Source organism: Tetrao urogallus (assembly GCF_951394365.1).
Source record: "Tetrao urogallus genome assembly, chromosome: 2".
Taxonomy (NCBI): domain Eukaryota; kingdom Metazoa; phylum Chordata; class Aves; order Galliformes; family Phasianidae; genus Tetrao; species Tetrao urogallus.
Window position 1 is genome coordinate 108,033,079 of NC_136814.1, and position 20,713 is coordinate 108,053,791.

The 20,713-nt window shown below is 41.8% G+C and overlaps 1 protein-coding gene across 2 annotated transcripts in view; it reads right to left on the minus strand.

The window, feature by feature from the left end:
- The window catches only part of SUPT3H (SPT3 homolog, SAGA and STAGA complex component), a gene marked incomplete at both ends in the record, with an annotated part of 256,234 nt that overhangs the window by 123,077 nt on the left and 112,444 nt on the right, over positions 1-20,713 (minus strand). For both annotated transcript variants that reach the window (XM_079532801.1, XM_079532800.1), the window contains one exon: positions 12,065-12,149. In XM_079532801.1, the coding sequence (XP_079388927.1) occupies positions 12,065-12,149 (85 nt within the window). The remainder of the gene's footprint in view (positions 1-12,064; positions 12,150-20,713) is intronic.

The following is a 20,713-nucleotide window of genomic DNA, read 5'->3' on the forward strand; positions in this document are numbered from 1 at the left end:
GCCAAATAAATGCTGTGCTTTAAGTACTCTTGGTCGACTGATTTATTTCTCTGATATCACACTCTGAGTGGTTCACATGCATGTGAATTACTGACAGCCAACTTTGCAGCATAGAATCATAGACTCACAGAATGGCTTGGATTGGAAGGGACCCCAAAGATCATGAATCCCCCTGCTGCAGGCAGGGCCACCAAACTCCATATCTATCATACTAAACCAGGCTGCCCAGGGCCCCATCCAACCTGGCCTTGAACACCTCCAGAGATGCATACTTTCTAATACACCATTTGCACACAGAGAAGAACAAACCCTGTACCAAACATACAAGAAAATGAGCAGTCTGACTCATGAGATTGCACACTGAAATTTAAAAAGGAAGAGTGCATGAAAACAGCAACGTGAGCTTGAGAACACTTACGTACACCACAGAGACTACTGCATAGAGTACACTGTATTTAAAAGCAGCAATGAAAATAATTGAGAGGAACAAGAATGACTGCAAAGCATCAAGAGAAGATCATGTTGAGAAGATCATGTTGAGCAGATCATTCCTATATGAACTGATGCAAAGCTTCCAAAATTTTTTCTCACATTACTTCCTTTAAGCTTTCCTGGGATCAAGCCACTTACTCCTTCACCTCATGCAAAACACCAGTTATTTTTTCTTAACTTTCAGTGTTAATAGGACAAGAATCTAAAGATTACATAGTTGATGGGTCGGAAGGAAGATGCCATCTCTGGAGGGAAAACTGAAACAGCAGAATTGAAGAGTGGAGTCTGGTTAATGAAGCTCACCAAAGTTTATATAAAGAGAATGTTCTTATGGCCACTTTCAGATCCACTTGGAAACTGGGAGAGAACTGAGTTTCCTCAAAAGGAGACCATTGGCTGGGTGAGTGTTCAGAGCACTGCCATTGCTGCCTGCTTTCTGAGCAAGGCAAGGCTGAGATGTAAGGAAGGACACTTAAAACACATAGGACTCGGTGCAGAAAGATGGCTTTGGGGTTCACTTGCAAGAAGAGTCATGGGGAAAAAACAAACAGTTAAAATCAAGGATTAAGGGTAATTTTGCAGTATGTTTTCTCCACCTGAGCATTTTTCATTTTTATGTAGAAGCCATTAATAAAACGTTAACATTCATTCGTGCTTTTAGATGCAGCTACACACCATCCTAACCAACTATCTTACATGATGAAAGATCTTCAGTAACATCATTGGTACGAGAGCTAAAGCATCAGTTTGACTCTGTCTGATGTTGTCTTCATCAGGATTGGTCTCAACCCATGCTTTGATTACTGCAGTTATTTGCAAATCTGAGATAAGACAAGATTGTTTGTGTGGGTTTTGTGTATAATTTAATCTCTGTCCACTCAAGGACTGTGCTGCCATCAACACTCCTATCGTGGCTTGAAGATAAAAGAAGACAGAAATAAAAAGCACTTGCTATCCCCCACAATTCAATAAATACTGATCCAAGGGTTTCTGCTGTTATCATTGTTTTTGTTGGTCAGTGACACAGACATAAAGGAGTTCCATTTGCCAGAAAGAAAGTCCTTTAACATTACAAAAATAAATTCTGCAGCACTTCAAGAAGTAAAATAGCTTCTGCCAAGTTTTTCCAAGAATGGGGAACTATTTGTATTTTTCAAAGCAATTTTTTCTTTTTTTCATAGTAACACCTTTGACAACAGTTATTTTCTTTTTAAGAACAACAGAAATGTCCATTTTCCACAGTGGTGTTGAACTTCAGTATTGGCAGTTATCTATTAATAACAAAGTGCACTATTAGAAAACTCAAGAGCTCTGAACACTAGGTGTCAGTGTAAGAAATGGAAAAATATCAAAAACCTGTTGTTTCCAATCAGGTGGATTAGCTAAGAAACCAGAACCAGCTGTGACCACATTTTCTTGTAACTGCACTACACTGTTAACAAGCCAATCTCCCCCCAAAAAGTTATTCTGAAACTATCAGGTTTGCTTGAAATTAGACAGGGTGATCTAAAAGCTACAATGAATTTGCTCTGTTAAACTCTCTGAGATGACCTTTAAGTTTTATGAGACACCCAGAGACCATGCAGAATTTAATGGTACTCTCTTTTCTTTCCCACAGATACCCATAAATCAGTTCATGCCATTCACAACTTTAAGTTCTGCTGGACAGAGTCAATGAAGAACAAAGAACACAGCCAGAGTTTAAGGTCACAAAGGTGATAAGAGTCATAAAAGTCAATTACGGCGTCCAGATTTTACATGGATGGCAGAATGGCAGAGCTACCATCGGGAGAGGAAGAGTCACATTGGAGATGCACTCATCTACCTCCTGGAATCCTAGAATCATAGAATGGCCTGGGTTGCAAAGGCCCACAGCGCTCATCCAGCTCCAACCCCCTGCTGTGTGCAGGTCACCAACCAGCAGCCCAGGCTGCCCAGAGCCACATCCAGCCTGGCCTTGAATGCCTGCAGGGATGGGGCATCCACAGCCTCCTTGGGCAACCTGTGCCAGTGCCTCACCACCCTCTCCTATTAACACAGAAGTTAATTTCTAAAGATGGTGTTATGTGCAGATAAACCATTTTTGTCTCTGTTCAGATGAATCCACTCAGCATCTCCAAGAAAAAGCAGAAGGAATGTCAGCATCCACCAATCACCAACAGCTTAAATATGTGAAATAAAGAAAGATGGTAAAAACAGTAATAAAACCCCACTGCTCATTTGACTCTGGAGCTGATTTCAAAGATACACAGATGCTTTTTAAGGTTGATGCCCATCTTCCTCATCAAACACACGTTACTCACACCACTGATAACTTCCACTTTCCACTTAGTTTTCACCATGTCTAACAAATCAGACTACAAGATGAGGTGGGTCTTTGTATGGATTTTACATGTGCTCATTTAATATTCTTTTTTACCATGCAAACAAGAAAAAGTAAGAAATTCATTTTCCATTTGATCTCTGAAATTTGGAATGGACAGAAAAATTGTTCCTTCGTTCCAATCTTGAAACAGTCAAATGATTTGAGGTATTTTTTAGGCACTGCAACCAGGGACATCAGAATAAAGAACTGATCCAGCCCAGACACAGAGCATCTCACATGGAATATCTCGGCTCATCCAAGATTATGACAGCAATCAATCTAGACTATATTCATAATACTATATATAAAGATAAATTGGAGGATGTATTTTGGAAACAGCCTGGGATCGGCTTATCAGATTATTCCTAAAAGCTCTAGCATCAAAGTAATTGAGTGCCTGTACACTTAGGAATGCAATTGATTCTGAAAACCCGTGAGTGATTCTTCCTAGAGATTCAATTCTTCTTGCCCAACAGCCTGAATAGGAATCCACATTGGGGCAGAAATGCAGACCTGCATCTATGTGACTATTCTCTAATAACAAGCCAAAATGTGATAGAGAAAATTGGGAAACACCAGGATTGGAACTGCCTGCACTACCTTCACTCTCTTTACTGTAGATGTGCACCAAAACAACCTTTAACCATTGATCACTTTGCTTTTTCCATTCAATCCATTCCACTGTTTGGTTTTTTTTTCTTACTACTGAACACGGGGCTACAATTATGTGGACATCATCATTCATTTCCTTCTGTGCTTTGTGATTCCTTTTTTCTTTTTATTTCTGTAGGGTTCATGGTATTACTATCTTAGCCCTTCCCAAATGATCTTCCCAGCTCTCAAATGAAAAACAGAGGTATTCTCCATATCTTAATAATAACACCAATGCTCAAAAGAAACCATCTTTTTCCTCCCTGAAATTCACTTTTTTCATTTACCATGCATATGCCATCCTCTGAAACAAATTAGGCAAGATGACTACAACACAGGTCCAGAACAGGTGTATCGTGTGCTTTAGACAGGCAGCTTTGTAGAAAATACACCCCATAGTCATAAAAAGAGCTATTTAAAGATGGTTGAAACTACCTTTAGAACATCTCATACAACAATATGAACTTAAAGCTAGAACACAAATATTACTTATTTAAATCAATTATCAGCTTAGTTTTCCTGAAAGTGTATGTAGAAACGTAATTTAAATAATTCTGAGAGCAGTGCTGGATTAATGATTTCAGTCCTAGCTTTGCTCTACAGATCATTAAGATCTGCCCTAATGCTATGAGCTCCATCCCACAGCACGTGCTGACTCTGCAAAAGACCCGTGGGAAAGAAAACAACTGACCAAGGAAGTGCTTCCACATCCTAGGAGAATGCATAGAGAGGGCATAAACTCAGACTGGGAGTCCTGAACTACTTCCTGCTGTACATTTGCTCTTCAGGCACAAAGAAGACCTCTGCCCAAAAGCATCTGGGGCTGAGCAGTTCTTGCTGCACTGATAAACTGGATCATCTTGGGTTGGTTGGTTGGTTGGTGGGTTGGTTTCAAATAGCCTGCTGAACTTATACTGACTGTCCTGGTGGCTCAGCTCCAAGCTTGGCCTCTACCAATTGGCCTGGAAATTCCCACATGTAGCACCTCTGCCTTTTTTGAAGGGTAAAGGAAGAGTAAAGTAGATCCTGTGCTTCAGAAATGTGTCTGAATAATGTGAACAAGTAACATTTACTGTTGAAGCAGAACACTCAGGAGACATTTTTTCATATGCATTATTGTGGAAGAAAAGGCAATTATTTATGGAAAGTCATGATGAACAGGAGCTCATCATTTCCAATTTAAATTTTCTGCAGAATATCTCCTAAACACTAATATATTAAAAATGAAATACTGACAAGTAATCTAAAACAAGTGCTTACCAATCAAGAAGCACTGAAAGAGAACAACTTCTTCTTTTTTAACGAGAAATAAAGAAAATTGTGCCTTGTGCCTGATGTGGGCACTTGTAAACCAAAGGCTTCCTTCACCAATGAAAAACGCATTGCTGCAGAGCGTGTTTGGTACAAGAGTTCCAGCACGTGACCTCTAGGATGGCAGTGGATAGATTGAGCCTATTCAGCTTTCTCACCTCATGGCACAAATGCAGACTCAGGACCACAGAAGCTGTTCTATTAGAGCTGCGTGAAAATCTTTGAAGAAATTTAAACACAAATCTTCTGCCTTGAAAACAACGACCACGGCCAACAGCATTCAAAGATGTAACTTACAACAGGGTGAGGGGAAAAACCACCACTACTCCTGGAAAGGCAAGAGCACGATGTAAACGATGACCACATTTATGCACGTGTTACAACCAGCAGCTACTGACAAGAGGGAAAGAACCTTCTCTTTTCCTTTGCACAGGAGAAGTGCTACCAGAGGATTCGATCGTATGATAGACTTGTTTTCCACTTTGATTCCTTCCAGGGCAGGTGTGCCACGTGTTTGCTGCGAATGTACGTATGTCGTTTAATTGAATCTACGGTAGGAGCAGAACGATCGGCGGAAGGATTTTTCCCAGATGGTTTTGGTGAACTCCTTCATCCCATTCATGTAAACACGGCGCGTGTTCCGGTTTGCTGAGCTGTATTTACACCCTACGCTCAGTACAAAGTCTGAATGTTTAGTTAGCCAGAAGATTGTTTCCATCCTGTGATTCATTAGGTCCCTGTGGTGCCCTCAACTTCCTTTATTTCGTACAATCACAAACTATATTAGTTTGTCTTATTTTGATAACCCCTCTAATTAATGTCCTGCACAGGAAACTTTATTACTGTTTTTAAACAGACTCATAAAACAAGGGCTTTTTTCCCTACTGGGGTGGCATAAGTGACAGTTGCATATAACTTTGTGATCAAGAGCGAGCAGTGTTTCACACTGCTTATTTATACGAGTGGGCAATTTCTGTTAATGAACACGCTGGTTGGAATTCTTTCTTTTGTAAAAGGCATGTCAGAAATCCTACAACTGTGTGGATAAGGTTACAAGTGAAGCAGTTCAAAAATGCAGTAAACAAACCTGAAACTGTGCGACGTGAGAACAGCGTAGAGGCTGCACGCATTAAAACCCAGTTTGTGAATGAATGACGAGTGGGATGGATTTGGTTTTTAGTAAAGGTTGTAGGAGCAGGGTGGAAAGAACCAAAAACTATCTGTCTGCGTTTCTCCTTCAATATGCCATGTTTCCTAGCTCTTTCCCCCACTGCTAGTGTCTTTTTCTCTGGATATGCAAGTGAAAGTGAGCTGTCCCTCCTCCTCCTCCTTTCTTTTCCAACTGCAATAAAAGGATTAAGAGCAGCAGGAATGAAGCTGGGAAGCAAAACCAGCTCATCACACTTGTGCAGAAAATGTTTGGCCCTTTGAAAACAGAACATTCGCAGCACTCATACTGAAGTACTTGACGTTTCATACCAATAAACCTGTCCTTACAGTTGTCTCTGCATTTTCATCATTCCTTTTTACCGCTGTACCAAATGACTCCCCAATAATTAAAGTCCTTACAATAAAAAGCAACGTAATCCATATTTCTTACTTCTAGGGATGTGAGGTACTGCTGAATCTCTGCATCTCACTGCAGGCATCCTATCCAGGAATTACTGACGTAGGCTTAAAACATCTCAGTCTCCAGCACAGATTATTCACCTGTGAACCTGTGTTCTGTGAGATCAAAGGACTGATTCTCAGTCAAGTGTATGGGCTGTGTAAAAGCTAATTATTTTCCAACAGTAATGAATCAAAAGAAAATAGAAATGTCAGTATGCAGTGTCTGTAGATGAAGATACGTGGTGTGAATGTTAAATCATACTAAGAAGAAAGCAAGTGTGGAATGTTAGTATCTATTACATAGCAGCACAAGTTACATGAAATCAAGTTCTTTCATAGGAAGACAAAGGCAAGTGATAGAGGGGAAAAAAAAGCGACCAACAAAACCAGATACTGTGTTCAACATGATTTGTGCTATTGAAGTTCCTTTAAGTTGCTACTATCACATTCTAAAAAGCCGAGTGGGTTTGACTTAAATCATTTGACATCAATTGAAGAGATCAGAATCCATCTTCTAGCAGACATACTTCAGCTGACAGGGAGTAAACCACAGCTCCATTAACATGAATTCTGTCATTCATGACAGCCTCAGCGATGACTTATCACAGTTTACAAAGAATTCCAGTGGAGAAAACGTTTCGAGGAAGTAGTCCAGGGCTGCTGCAATGTGCTGTGGCAGTCTTTCACAGCTAGATAAGGTTACTTACCAGTACTTGGGGACTTTTGATCTCGGCTGTTTATGAGCACATTTATATTTTTAGTATACATATGTGCAATTTTTCGTGTCCCCTTGCTGAACTCTTTGCTACCGTCAGAATGCCTTTCAGTGGGGAAAACCAAACCCATGCCCTTCTCAGACATTATCCAATGTTTCAGAAACAAAATAGATAGAATTGAAATTCAGATGTAGTGCTAACCTGAATTATGTGAAAGCAGGTATCTGGACTACCACTACCATGTTCTGTGTCCACCCTGGCACAGAACCATTGATTGCAATCCTTTGACTGCATCCAGCCAACCAATTCCTAATCCATTGAACAGTCCATCCTTTATATCCACATCTCTCCAATTTAGAGAGAAGGACGTGGTGAGGGACCCTGTCAAAGGCTTTGCAGAAGTCCAGAGTTTCATCCAGGGATCCATCCATTGCCCTTCCCCCATCCACCGAAGCCGTCACTCCATCATAGAAGGCCACCAGACTGGCCTTCCTAAGAGTCTAACAGATCATTACAAGAGATGATGCTTTGAAACCTGTATCTCATGGGACTTGAAACCACGAAACCTGTCTGCTTGTCCTACACACCTCCCATTTCTGACGGGCTGCTCCAGCACTGCTGTATCTTCCTGACCACCTATACGCATCTGACAGTTTGCACAGCCTCTCCCCTACAGCCCCGATGACTCAGCCTCAAGTTGTGCCAGGGGAGATTCAGGCTGGATGTTAGGAAAAATTTATTTTCTAAAAGAGCGGTCAGGTGCTGGAATGGGCTGCCAGGGAGATGGTGGGGTAACTGTCCCTGGAGGTAATCCAGAAACACTGAGATGTGGTACTAAGGGACGTGCTTTGGTGGGAAACATTGGTGGGAGGAGGACGGTTGGACTGGATGATCTTGGAGGTCTTTTCCAACCTTGGTGATTCCATGAGTGCTTCTCCATGGCCCCAAGGCAGGAGTTGTCCTCCAAGGAGGGGAATGTGCAGACCCCAGCAGGTTGTGCAGGTGACCTTACTACGCCTGTTCATGGAGTGCAGCTTTTGGGCATGAAAATAATCACAGGTGTGAAAGAAGCCTAAAGACAGTCAATTAACTTTGAAAGTAGAAAATGCAGCCAACGATAAAAGCCAGTGGAAGGCATCTGCTGGTCTCCAACATGATGACAGACAAAGGCAGAGAACTGAAGCAATCAGAATCACAGAATCACCAAGGTTGGAAAAGACCTTCAAGATCATCCAGTCCAACCATCCACCCATCACCAATAGTTCTCACTAAACCAAAGAATAACCCATGGGAACTGGAAGGGACCCATGAGGATCAGCAAATTCAACCACTGATTCCACAAAGCAACACCCCAACTCCAGACTCCATAAGTTAAAAAACAAATCAAAAGAAAGAAAAAAAATACATGCTGCCCTCACCAGCTGCTCCATCCAACAGTTCTGTCCACAGTTTTCTGGTTTCACTGGCACTTGTTCCACACAGTCCATACTAATACATCCTTAATGAGGAATTCTTGTAATTTATTTTTTTTTAAAGCAACTCGATCAAAACCAAAAAGATAATACAATGTGCAATCTTAGTGCGAAGAAAATACAAATTACACTTTTCTAACTTTAATCTAGACAGAGAAATTTGCACCAAAATACCTGCCTCTGTTGCAGAGCTAAAGCAGGTGCCTGAAAATAAAGAACTGATGGACTCCATACTGAATTTTGTTACTGAACATTCAGTGTGTGCTGGCAATAATGGAAGAAGCAGCTCAAAGAAGCCTTGCTCCATTTTCAATGTACTTTAATAGTTTGTCCCCTGCTGATTAACATCATTTTGAATTCTCTGATGGAACATTTTTCATGCAGGTACAATTTTCTTTTCAGCCATTTTCTTCTACCTCTTTCCTCTACCGACGCATAAGGGTCATTCCAACTTTGATTGGAATTCCAGTCTTAGCTCACATAATTGAATACAGTTTAATATTAAGGCATTTAAATACATACAGATCAGTTATTGAACAAATACTATTGGTCAACAATCAACTTGATTTCAAACAAACTTACATTTCTTGTGCTCTTTTAATAAATCATGCTTGAAAAAAATAGAGCTTTTTTATTTTTTTTATAATGCTTGATATGCAAGTAGCAAAACACTTTCATAATTAAAAAAAAAAATAAAATTCAAGCTCCTTTTAGTATTCTAACTGACACAAATCAGATGCAACTCGACTCCCAAAGTTTATCACTATCTCCTTGATACTCAAAGCCCAGACAGCCACCACAGGGTCCCTTTACAAGACAGTTAGGGAGATAAATTCCTCAGGAGGTGATTCATCTCATCGAATGCAGCAACTAATTTTAGGATGATGTGAATCATTCTCTGGAGATGCTCATTTCCTTCTACACGTTGCTATATAGTTCTAGCACAATTTAACTTAATATAAAGCAGTGTATAACTTATTACATATAGTTTGAAACATAAAAAGATTGCTCAGAAAATGTGACGCAGATTAAAATAAGACTGTTTTTTAAGGATTTCATTTGTTAGTGCAATCATTTGCTATAGCAGCCAGACCTCATAAAGTATACATTGGGTTGATATGGTGACCATATAAGTCTGTCCAAATCAGACTCTGATTTAATGGAGTTCAGATCAAATTTGAAAATAGGAAGCTGGAACTATAAACCTCAGAGATATCAGAAGTCAACCAATCAAAGGTAATCAAGCTGGCTTATTTTTGAATTCAGAAGCTCAAATCTGGACTTAATCAACAAGTATGTGCTCTTCTCACAACTGTTTACTAAGAAATATGTGCGTGATGTGCCAGTCCTACTTCAGGCATAAAAGGAATTTCTACAGTTCAGCCTTACACATGAGAAAAAAAGCCATGAATTTTGAGAGGAAATCATTAAATTACATAATGAGAACTATGTAGTCCATTAACACGAATGGTATGACAAAATCCATGTAGAAAGCAGTACATTTCCAGGCAGTTCCAATTACAAGACTAGTTTTCCTCTCGTGCTGCATATACCCACATGAACATCTATCTCTAAAGTGGAGCACTGCAAATACGTACTAACATCCCAGCAAGGACGTGCAGTTGTAAAGGATGTCGAATGCGCAAAGATCCCTATCAGAAACCCAGAGCATGTAAAAAGCCCATGATTGAAGAGTTCCGGCATGCCAATGTCAGAGGTCAAAACAATGAGCTATTAGAGATACTTTCACTTCCTCAGAAATAAAGTGCTGTCTTGGGCTCGGAGGTGAAAGGTTAGAAAAGCTGTTTATCTGCCTCTCTGTTCCCATTCTTCCTTCTGTCAGGAAATCCTACATGCTCCTACACCTCGCTCAGGGTTTTCCAGGGGTCACAGACTCCTGACACAAATGCCCAGCGTTGATTTAAGTGCAAAGACCACTTGGCCACAGGTTGTACTTTCACAAAAAGCACATTTTGCCATAAGGATCTGCTGAGCTTGGGTGGAAAGCAAAAGCACAGATGCTTCACCACATTATTGCTGAAGGAAGAGCGAAGCCACAGCCATCAGTTTTCATAATCCAAGTTATTATACAGTTATTATAGCTAGAACAAAAAAATCTAAATATATGGCCTGGAGCATATATTTCCCACTGTTTAACCAGCGGGAAACGTGTGGAGAAGGAGAAGAGGTTGTTCCCTCTTCCAGAGCCTAATGAGAAGCATAGTAATCAAAGGAGCCACAGCACAAGATGCTGGGTGATGCAGGGAAGGGGATACATGAAGGGCTTGAGGGTTTGAACACAGAACCGCTACCCAGGGCTGGAAGGGCCACGGACGTGGTCAGTGCCATGCAGGAATGTCTGCAGGGTTGAGTGCAAAGCTGAAGGAAAGCACTCACCTGCAGGCAACAGGAGGGCAGGGGAGACTCAGTTATCATCACTTCTCTGTGGTCTGCCCCGTTCTGAATTGTCTCCGCTTATAAAAGTCCATACATCTTGTTACTGTTGTTACCAAACCTACCTCGAAATTCAGAAAAACCTTTGGATTGCTGAAGGGGCTCATTAAAAAGCAGAAGATCTATAAAGAAGATCTAGGAGCTCACAGCTCAATGCTTTTGCTAATCAAAGGAATAGCCATAAATAAACACTAGTTACAATACCTTAGTATTATTTGTATTTACTAGTTCCATACACATGTACATACTGGTGGCTGCAGCTGAAGAACCATTCTATGAGGAGAAGCACAACACTTTATGTGTCCCAAGGTAACTGAACCTTCTATACCTTCCAGTACCCAATGCCAGATGGCACACTCATGCTCTTGTGTGAAACATGAGCATTAGCCTATCCATAAAGTGTTTTTAAAATAAAAGCTATGGTGAGGTTCAGATTTTAGAACCACCTCTGCAATATTCAAAACCACCTCTTTTTTTCCACAATTTCTTTTTTCAGTAATTTCTGATTATTTATACAACACTTTCATTGGCTCTCAATGAAGGGAAATATTTACTACTTCCAAATAATTTTTGACAGAAATCAAAACACTGAACAGTAAAAATATTTAAGCAGAAATATTAAGCAAATAATAACGCATTCACAACAAGGAATAAAAGAGAAAAATTCCCAATGAGCTCTTCAGATACTGGAAACGTTTTTAAGAGTTTAAGATTTTTAACAGAAAAGAAATGCATCAGCGTCATTCCCAGTGGCAGAGGATTTTCAGCTCTCACACAAACACAACATGTAACCATAAGTGAGGTGTGCACTACTGATATGTAAGTCTAGCAGTAGCTCCTCCACATTACTGCGGGCAAAACATCACTCACAATTTCTGCATTTATTTGGTCCTAAAACCAGAACGATCTGTTCTTAGTCACTGGATCATGAAAGCTGTATGCTTCTACAAGGAGTTTCAGAGCAGAGCCTGCTGTATCAGTTATGTTCTTACCAGATTTATCAGCTGAGTGTGGACGATGTCTTCCACCAAGATGGCAGACTCATGGAGAGGCCTGCGAGCGTCTCCCAAGGAAAACCTGAAAGAGAGAAGTTTATTGCAAGGTTACGAAGAGGACTTAAAAAGAAACCAGGTAGGTGGTCTCGAGTGAAATAAAAAACATCTGAGTAAGAACGAGCTTAATGCACCTGTGCACCATATGGAAATGGATCTCTGAGTGTGTTGCAAGAAATATAAATCTAAGTAATGTGATTGAAGGGACAAAAGGGCTTTAAGAATGTATTCTGAAGTACATGGCGACTGGGAAAGTCAGTTTGTAGGAACATCTTAAAAAAAACACAAAACAGTAGGCAAAGCTGTAACATGGATCCACTCAGAGTATACCTGTATTTGCAGCCCCCTTCACCTACACAATTAGCAAATAAATGTGTTCAAAGGCAAAATGAATTTTATTCCAAGTAGAAATGTTAGTGATTAGATATGGAAAGACCCACTATGAACTGAGAGGCAGTTTGCCTCGCAAGACTGAATGACAGGAGGCCACATGGAGATAACATTATTAACATCACAAGAGAAAATCTGAAATCTGAAAGATTTGTTTCCTGTAACTGAATTCATTCAGACCGACAGCTGAAGACCCAGTGAAGGTCTCACAATGTCCCAAACAACTGCGGATTGCTCAATTTGTGCACCCAACACTCACTCCTATCCACTCCAGGTCAGTGAGAACAGAGCTGCTCATGCCTCCACTGGGTGGATGAGCCACAGAACCTATTACAGAAGGACACTATAAAAAAGTACCACTGATTTTGCCTATTTAGTCAGCCACTTCTATGAATGATAAAGGATTAATGAACATCAAAATCCTTCCGTTTCCTTATCTCAGTTTTTTGACTTATCTAAAAATGAAGAACACATTTTCCCACGTTACAATGAACAGAATCACAAGTCAACTCAAGCATTCCTGTAGTAAATGTTAAACGTTGTCCTGCTACTTCTGAAGGAAGGAGCAGAGAAACATGACAGTGATGGAGGAAAGAGGTGGTAAGAGACTCGTTCAATACTGATCGACGATTTGGATGAGGGCACTGGGGGCACCCTCAGTAAGTCTGCAGATGGCACTGAGCTGGGGGGAAGCATCGATCTGCCTGGGGGTAGGAAGGCCCTACAGAGCGATCTGGACAGGCTGGATAGCTGAGCTGAGGCCAATGGAATGAGGTTCAACAAGGCTGAGTACCAAGTCCTGCACTTTGGACACAGCCTCAGGTAGCAGATACAGGCTTGGGGCAGAGCAGCTAGAGAATACGTGGAAGAAAAGGATCGGAGCCATTTGCTCAGCTAACTTCCTACCTCCCATGTGTGCAGCAGAGGGCTGGTGTGGAGCTCTGCACATCACAGCTTTCCTCACAGCTCAACCTGGCAATGGGAACAGCACAATATTCTTGAAATGTGTTCCTTCCAACAACGGAAGACTCAAGAAATGAAGGGAACTCATGAAATCCAAGGCATCAGTCATTCCATAGACTTGCTTCACTTCCCACCCATTTCAGCTAAATTATTTTTAAAACTTAGAACTGTTAATTCCCAAGTGGTGGCAATTAGGCCTAACAAGGGCTCACTGAAAATACCTCACCATCCCACTACTATCAAAACAAAAAAGCGATCCTGGCCTTACATCATTACAGCAGTGAAAGGCCACTCGCTGATTTCAGATATTTCCTCCAGGCACTTCTGAAAAAAACAAAACAAAAACAAAAAAATTCCTCTTTCTCTGCACAAAAATGAGCTTTTAAATTTAGAAAACTTGCGCAGGAAAATATGCTCACTGTAACTGAAATGTTAAAAGGACAACCCAAAGAATTTCCCTTTCTCTTACATACATGAAATATAACGTCAGACCCTTCCTAGGACTGCAAACAGAACTGCAAGCACACCAGATCCTATTAAATATTTTATAAACTGCAAATACCTGTGTATTCTATAGGAAATACATATAAAAACACAATTATTCATTGCCACATTACACTGGAATTTTTAATGATATAAAAAACCTCCTTGATTTAAAACAATTGCTCATACGTTACAAGCTCTAAACATTTCACTTTTAATTATGATGCACGTGCAATTTAACAGAAAAAATGACTTTTCCTCTAATCAGGCAATGCATTCAAAACCAAACCAACCACAACAATCATAATGTACTGCACATTCTTACATGGAATCACAAATCATACAATCTCCAAAGTTGGAAAAGACCTCCGAGATCATCCAGTCCAACCGTCCTCCCACCGCCAATATTTCCCACCTAACCATGTCCCTCAGTACCACATCTAAACTTTTAGGAACACCTCCAGGGATGGTGACCCTCCACCTCCCTGGGCAGGATAAGGCTATTTCTGAGCCACAGTGCTGACTCTACTGAAAGATTGGGCTGTCTGCATTCAGAAGCCGTTCAGAAAGGTAACTTCCAGCTCCAAAAATGGCATGAAATGTGGAAGAAATGCCATAAGAATACAAACTACTGATCTAAGAGGAGACAGATGGCAAATCTTTTGCTCCATTCTGATACAGAGGATAAGTCAGAGGTTTTGGTGAAATTCTATACTGGAACACAAGGTAGAGAGATATAAAACAAAAGTAACTATTTTATTACATAGAACACCAAGTTGAAATTCATGTTCCAGGCACACCTATCCAAAATCCGATGCCCTTGCTTCTGAGAACTGAAATAAAACTTGCTATTTTAATACAACTAATGATTTTTATTTCACGTGTGCTTTGCTTTTATTGGTTCAGCAAGTAGTCCTTAAAAGAACCTTCCATTTGTTGGGTATACCTATTAAGTCTTCCTATGAACCACATACAAATTCTGTTGAAAACAGAAGAGAGATGTTTCCCTGTAGGTAAATAGTGAAGAGGAAATATAGCAGAATAGATTAGCAGATCATCAAAACAGTCAAAGGATGGGGAAGAGTGCTCTGAGAACAGAAGCACCTGCCTGCTATCCATGCCATGGAATGAGTCTTCTCAGATGATCCAGTTTTTGGATCATCTGAGGTATTCTGTTCTGATGAAATTTTTACAAGGGGGTGGAAACATCGTCCCCACATTTCACGGGATTAGAACAGTAGTGTGGAGAGAGAAAAGAGCAAAGAACCTTCATAAAATGGCCTGGGTTGGAAGGGACCTCAAGGATCACGAAGCTCCAACCCCTTCACTGCATGCAGGGCCACCAACCTCCCCATTTCACAGCAGCCCAGGCTGCCCAGGGCCCCATCCAACCTGGCCTTGAACACCTCCAGGGATGGACGGGGCATCACAGCCTCTCTGGGCAGCTGTTCCAGCAATCTCATAGTAAAGAACTTCCTCTTGATATCAAATCTAAACCTTTCCTCCTTGGACATAGGCCTACTCCTCAGGTTCTTAATTTCCTTTGAATGAAAATTAACAAAAGGAAGAAGTATAAGGCTGGTTGAGGGAAGAGCTACCTCATGTAAAGACTGCCACAACTCTTTTTATTTTACCTTCTATTTCTAATTCATTTCAGTTCCTATAATGATGGTTCCAAGCTTGACAGAGGGCCCAATGTCCAATGCACTCAGAGCTCATATGAAGAGTCACAGCACCCTGTGCATCCGTACACATACGCATATAGTAGAGACACACTAGGCACATGCTAAGGTGCAACATCTGCTGGTGGCACAGAGACCTCTATGCAACAACCTCAAAATCCTGGGCAGTTACAGAAACAGATAAAGCACTTGCTTTGCTACCTTTCTGGAGGCTTTAAAAGGCTGCAAGGCATGGAGGCCTGCTCCAGAAGGTCGATGCAGAGCTCTGCAGGTGGCCGGACCACCAGGAAAGTGGCTGTGGAGACAGAGCTGCGGCGACCTCCCATCCTCCACGGCCCTGCAATGCAGTGCTGGCCAGAAAGGAAGTGCAGCCAGGGTGGCTGGGAGTGCAGGGAGCTAGAATAAATACTTTCATTTACTGGGGCTTCTATTGAGTTCATACCATAACAAAGCTGCCCCAACTGATGTGGAATTTACCACCTTGAATAAATTTGATGGATCGAGTTTAGGAAAAGCATAGAGGGAGTGAAGGAGACTGGTGGGAAATATGCATTTTCTTCTTTTCTAGAAATCCTGAACGACTTTTCCTCTTCTTTTTCTACTTGACAGGAATTGCAGCAGCAGAAATGGTCCCTCAAGGCTTCATCTTTACTGAGTGGCTGAGAATCTCACCCAGAGCAAGGAGATATCTGCTCTCTCTGCAGCACAGAGGTATTTATTTGCTGCTGCCTGCTGTCCTGACTCATCACCACTACTCCACAGGAGTTACCCCAACTGCGTTCCTTTCCATTGAGAAATTGATATTCCATAATACTTATTTTCCATCTACCGCCCTGGGTCTGTTGGGCCCAGAGACAGGAGGCTGAGGGGAAGCTCCTCAGGGGGGTGGAAGGCGTTCAGCTCAGGGTGAAGCCGAATGGGAACCTTCAGATGTAACTTCCACATGCACAGGGTTCCACAGGCGGCCCAACGCAGCCAGGGAGCCTCCATCATCAGCCAGCACTCATCAACCAACCCAGCAGAATGCCATCAGGATGTAAGTGCTCACTACATATAGAACTAGATAGGAATAGGATCCCCAGGCAGGTGTTTAAAAACCGTTTGGATGTGGTGCTCAGGGCCATGATTTAGCGGAGGGCTGTTAGAGTTGGGGTAGGATGGCTGGGCTGTGCTTGGACTCCATGGTCTTTAAGGCCTTTTCCAACCTGAGCAGTTCTATGATTCTATATTGTAACTAGCTAATTCACTGTTACAAATCTAAAAACAGGCAAGGATTCCACAGAATCACAGAGGGAAAACATACCACTAGATATATTTGGATTGGATAATATCAAGGCTCATGTCTCCTCAGTACTGCAAGAATACACAGTAATACTGTTGACTGATTGTCAGGAGTGCATCTGGAATACACAATTACATGCCTAGTTTTCAGAGATGCTTCATAGTATAAACAAGTCTCTTCCTAAATATATCAGTTATTAGAGAGCTGATGGTCAGGTGGTGACAATGAGAACTGGTTTTGCAGCACAAAAACATTCAGAACACTTCTAGCAATTCCAATACCAGAAGGAGAGAGACCGCAAATCACCACAGATAAGTACCAACAGAATTTGGGAAATCAACAGTGCAATATGTTGAAGTATTTTGGTTTGGTCCCATAGGAGACTAATTGTAAGACAAAGAATCGTGGAATCGAAGAATCCTCAGAGTTGGAAGGGACCTTTTAGGGCCATGCAGTCCAGCTGCCCTGAAATGCACAGGGACACCACAGCTTGATCAGGTTGCCCAGGATCCTGATCCAGCCTTGCCTTGATAAAAGTATTGAGATCTGGTTCCGAAGATGACAGAAGCTTGGGAAACTACAGGTTCCTCTCTCAGAAGCCCGAGAGTGTCGGTGCAAAAGCAGAAAACTGATCAGACACACACAGGAGAATGCATTGTATGGAGAGTGGAAATGGAATGAAAGAGCCAAATCAAAGAGGAAGAAAGTGTGACAGAACAAAGATGAATAATGCTGGAGAGAGGTCTGCACACCAAGGCAGGAAAGGGAGGAAGGACATCCAGCTGTCATCTCAATGCTTCTGTGTGACATTAAAATACGCTATATAATAGAGATGGTATGACAAACCATTGCTTTACAGGCATCATTTCTTTATAATACCATCAGTGGACTGAGGGAAGGGATATCATTTTAAAATGAACTTACTTGCTTATTGCTTTACTTTGAGGAGAAAATAGAAACATCAAAGCCATGCATTTTTGTAACCAATGAGCACAAACTACCAGCACTACATGAAAACGCGTTAGAACAACTATGTCAACAGTGTGTTGTCTATTTATGTGTCTTTCTGCTCTTCAAAGGCCGTGTGAAAGTAAAAGGCAATCTTAAATCTGATTAGAGTTCACAGTGAATATATTTACATGCTCAAATTAAGGAAATCAGGTTTATGTGGGCTTCACACATCACACGGGACGCAGTTCTTTGCCAGGATTTGAAGTATCAGAGATATGAAGTCACACTGCAAGATGCTTTATCTTTAAAGTTTAGAAAGATCATGCACAAGTTGCCATAAAAAAAAGGATTCAAAACTACTACAATTTTACTACATAGAATACAAAAACAAAGGTTAGTTTCCTTTTTTTTTTTTCTTTTTTTTCCCTGTTAATCACAAAATCACAGAATGGTTTGGGTTGGAAGGGACTTCAAGGATCACGAAGCTCCAACCCCCCTGTGCCATGCAGGGCCACCAACCTCCCCATTTCACAGCAGCCCAGGCTGCCCAGGGCCCCATCCAACCTGGCCTCCAACACCTCCAGGGATGGACGGGGCATCACAGCCTCTCTGGGCAGCTGTTCCAGCACCTCACCGCTCTCCCAGCACACAACTTCCCCCTGACATCCAACCTCAATCTGCCCTTCCTCAACTTCAAACCATTTCTCCTTGTCCTGAAAGGGATTATCAACCCTTTCAAAGAGTTGATTCCCCTCCTGTACATCATCACAGAACAATACCACTTCAGTGATGTATGATGTCTCCTTTGTGAATATGACAACTCTGAATCACCTTCTTATATTTAGAGGCTCAGAAATGTTTTCCAGGATGACTTGTTCCATCACATCCCTGGGGGAGGCTGGCTGGTCTGTCACTCCCTGCGCACTCTCTCTTGTCCTTTTTGAAGACAGAAGTGACATTTCAAAGGGGTTGGAAGGGACATCAAGATCATCGAGTCCAACTCCCTGCTAGAGCAGTTCTCTACAGCAGGAAGCACACGTGGGCATCCAGATAGGTCCTGACTATCTCCATTGAAGGAAGGACACCCCACCACCTCTCTGGGCAACTTGTTTCAGTGCTGTCACCCTTAGCAATGAAGAATTTGGTTTCTCTGCTCCTCAGGAACTTCCCCCAGTTACCATGACTTCTCTTCATAAGCAAGAACAGCAGGGATCATATAGGTGCATTAAAAGTCCTGCTTATTGAAAGAAGCAATTGGCTTCACCCCGGTTTGGAAGCTCATTTCCCTTATAGGACTTCAAGCACTTCCTAAGTGCTGAAAATCAGCAGCTTTATCCCAACACAAAGCTGTGGCAAGAACCCTTTTCAGTACCATTGTGTACTAATCAGAACACACCAAACCCTAACAGCGAAGCGTTTTAAGCATAAATTAACGATACAAATCCCTACAACTGGCAAAGGAGAAAGATCTAATTTATTCCAGTTGTATAGCATAATACGTTCCATTTGCTCATTCACAAAGGGTTTCAGTTTTTCAGGAAATAAATGAGACAACTGTCTTTCTAGACTGTGCCGACTGGACTGCGATCAGTCGTCTCTGTGCTAGGAAAAAGTTCATCACAACAATGTACCCAAACACAAATGGAATTTAACGAAGCCAAGAGAGATGAATTTTCTGCCTGCTCTCATGAGGATGGAGCGAAAAAATAATGAGGAGAGTAGGAAGTCCAAACATAATTTCACTGTATATATATACGTTATAAGTGTTAACCAAATGTGGAAATCCCTAGCTATTTTAAATCTAGATTAAAACCACAGGCCATTTAAAGTAATCCACAAGATACAAAAGTATAAATGAGGATGAATGCGTTATGCTAATTTGCAAAGAAATAATATTATTCTTTTTATATTTTCTGAGACGTCAAGACCGCTCGGGCTTGCTCTTTGTTTCAGGAATTCATTTCACAACTTGTCAATGAGTTTTTTCCGGGTAAGACGATGATAATTACATCCAATTCTCAATGAACGCACATCCGTAAGTGACACCGATGTATTGAGTGCTGCCACTTTTCCTCCTTTGCTCTGGAGCAGGGAGCAACCCATGACCACGCTCCTGCTACTGGCTGGCACCAAGGCTTGGCCAAGGAAGTGTCTTTGAAGGTCCTTGTTTAGAGAGAAAAGTAAAATGTTCACAGAATGGTTGGGTTGGAAGGAACCTCAAGGATCATCAAGCTCCAACCCCCCTGCCACATGCAGGGCCACCAAGCTCCACATTGAAGCGAAGCCCCCCTGAGCACAGGGAGGTCCTGTATTGTCATTTGGTCACGGTGGAAGTGCTCATGTCAGAGCTATTCAGAGGTAGTGAGAAAGAGGATCTCCTCACAAAGACATGCTTCCTTGAGATGAACAGTGCCTTACCAACCACAGCATTTCTCATAAGCACCCTCAGCCCCAGCTGGAACACCAATATCTGCAGTACTTCTAGACTGTGACTCTGAAATTTCTTTTAGCCATTATGCATACTGAAAAAAAAGCACTGTAAAATATTTACTGAGACTTTCAGTCTGGAGGAGGCTCAGGGGAGACCTCATTGCTCTCTGTAACTGCCTGAAGGGAGGCTGTGGTGAGCTGGGGGTCGGCCTCTGCTCTCATGTAACAGTGATAGAACTTGAGGGAATGGCTCCAAGCTGCGCCAGGGGAGATTCAGGCTGGACGTTAGGGAATAGTACTGCTCCAAAAGAGTGGTCAGGCAGTGCCATGGGCTGCGCAGGGAGGTGTGGAGTCACCGAGCCTGGAGGGGTTCAAGGAACGGTTGGACGTCGTGATGAGGGCCATGGA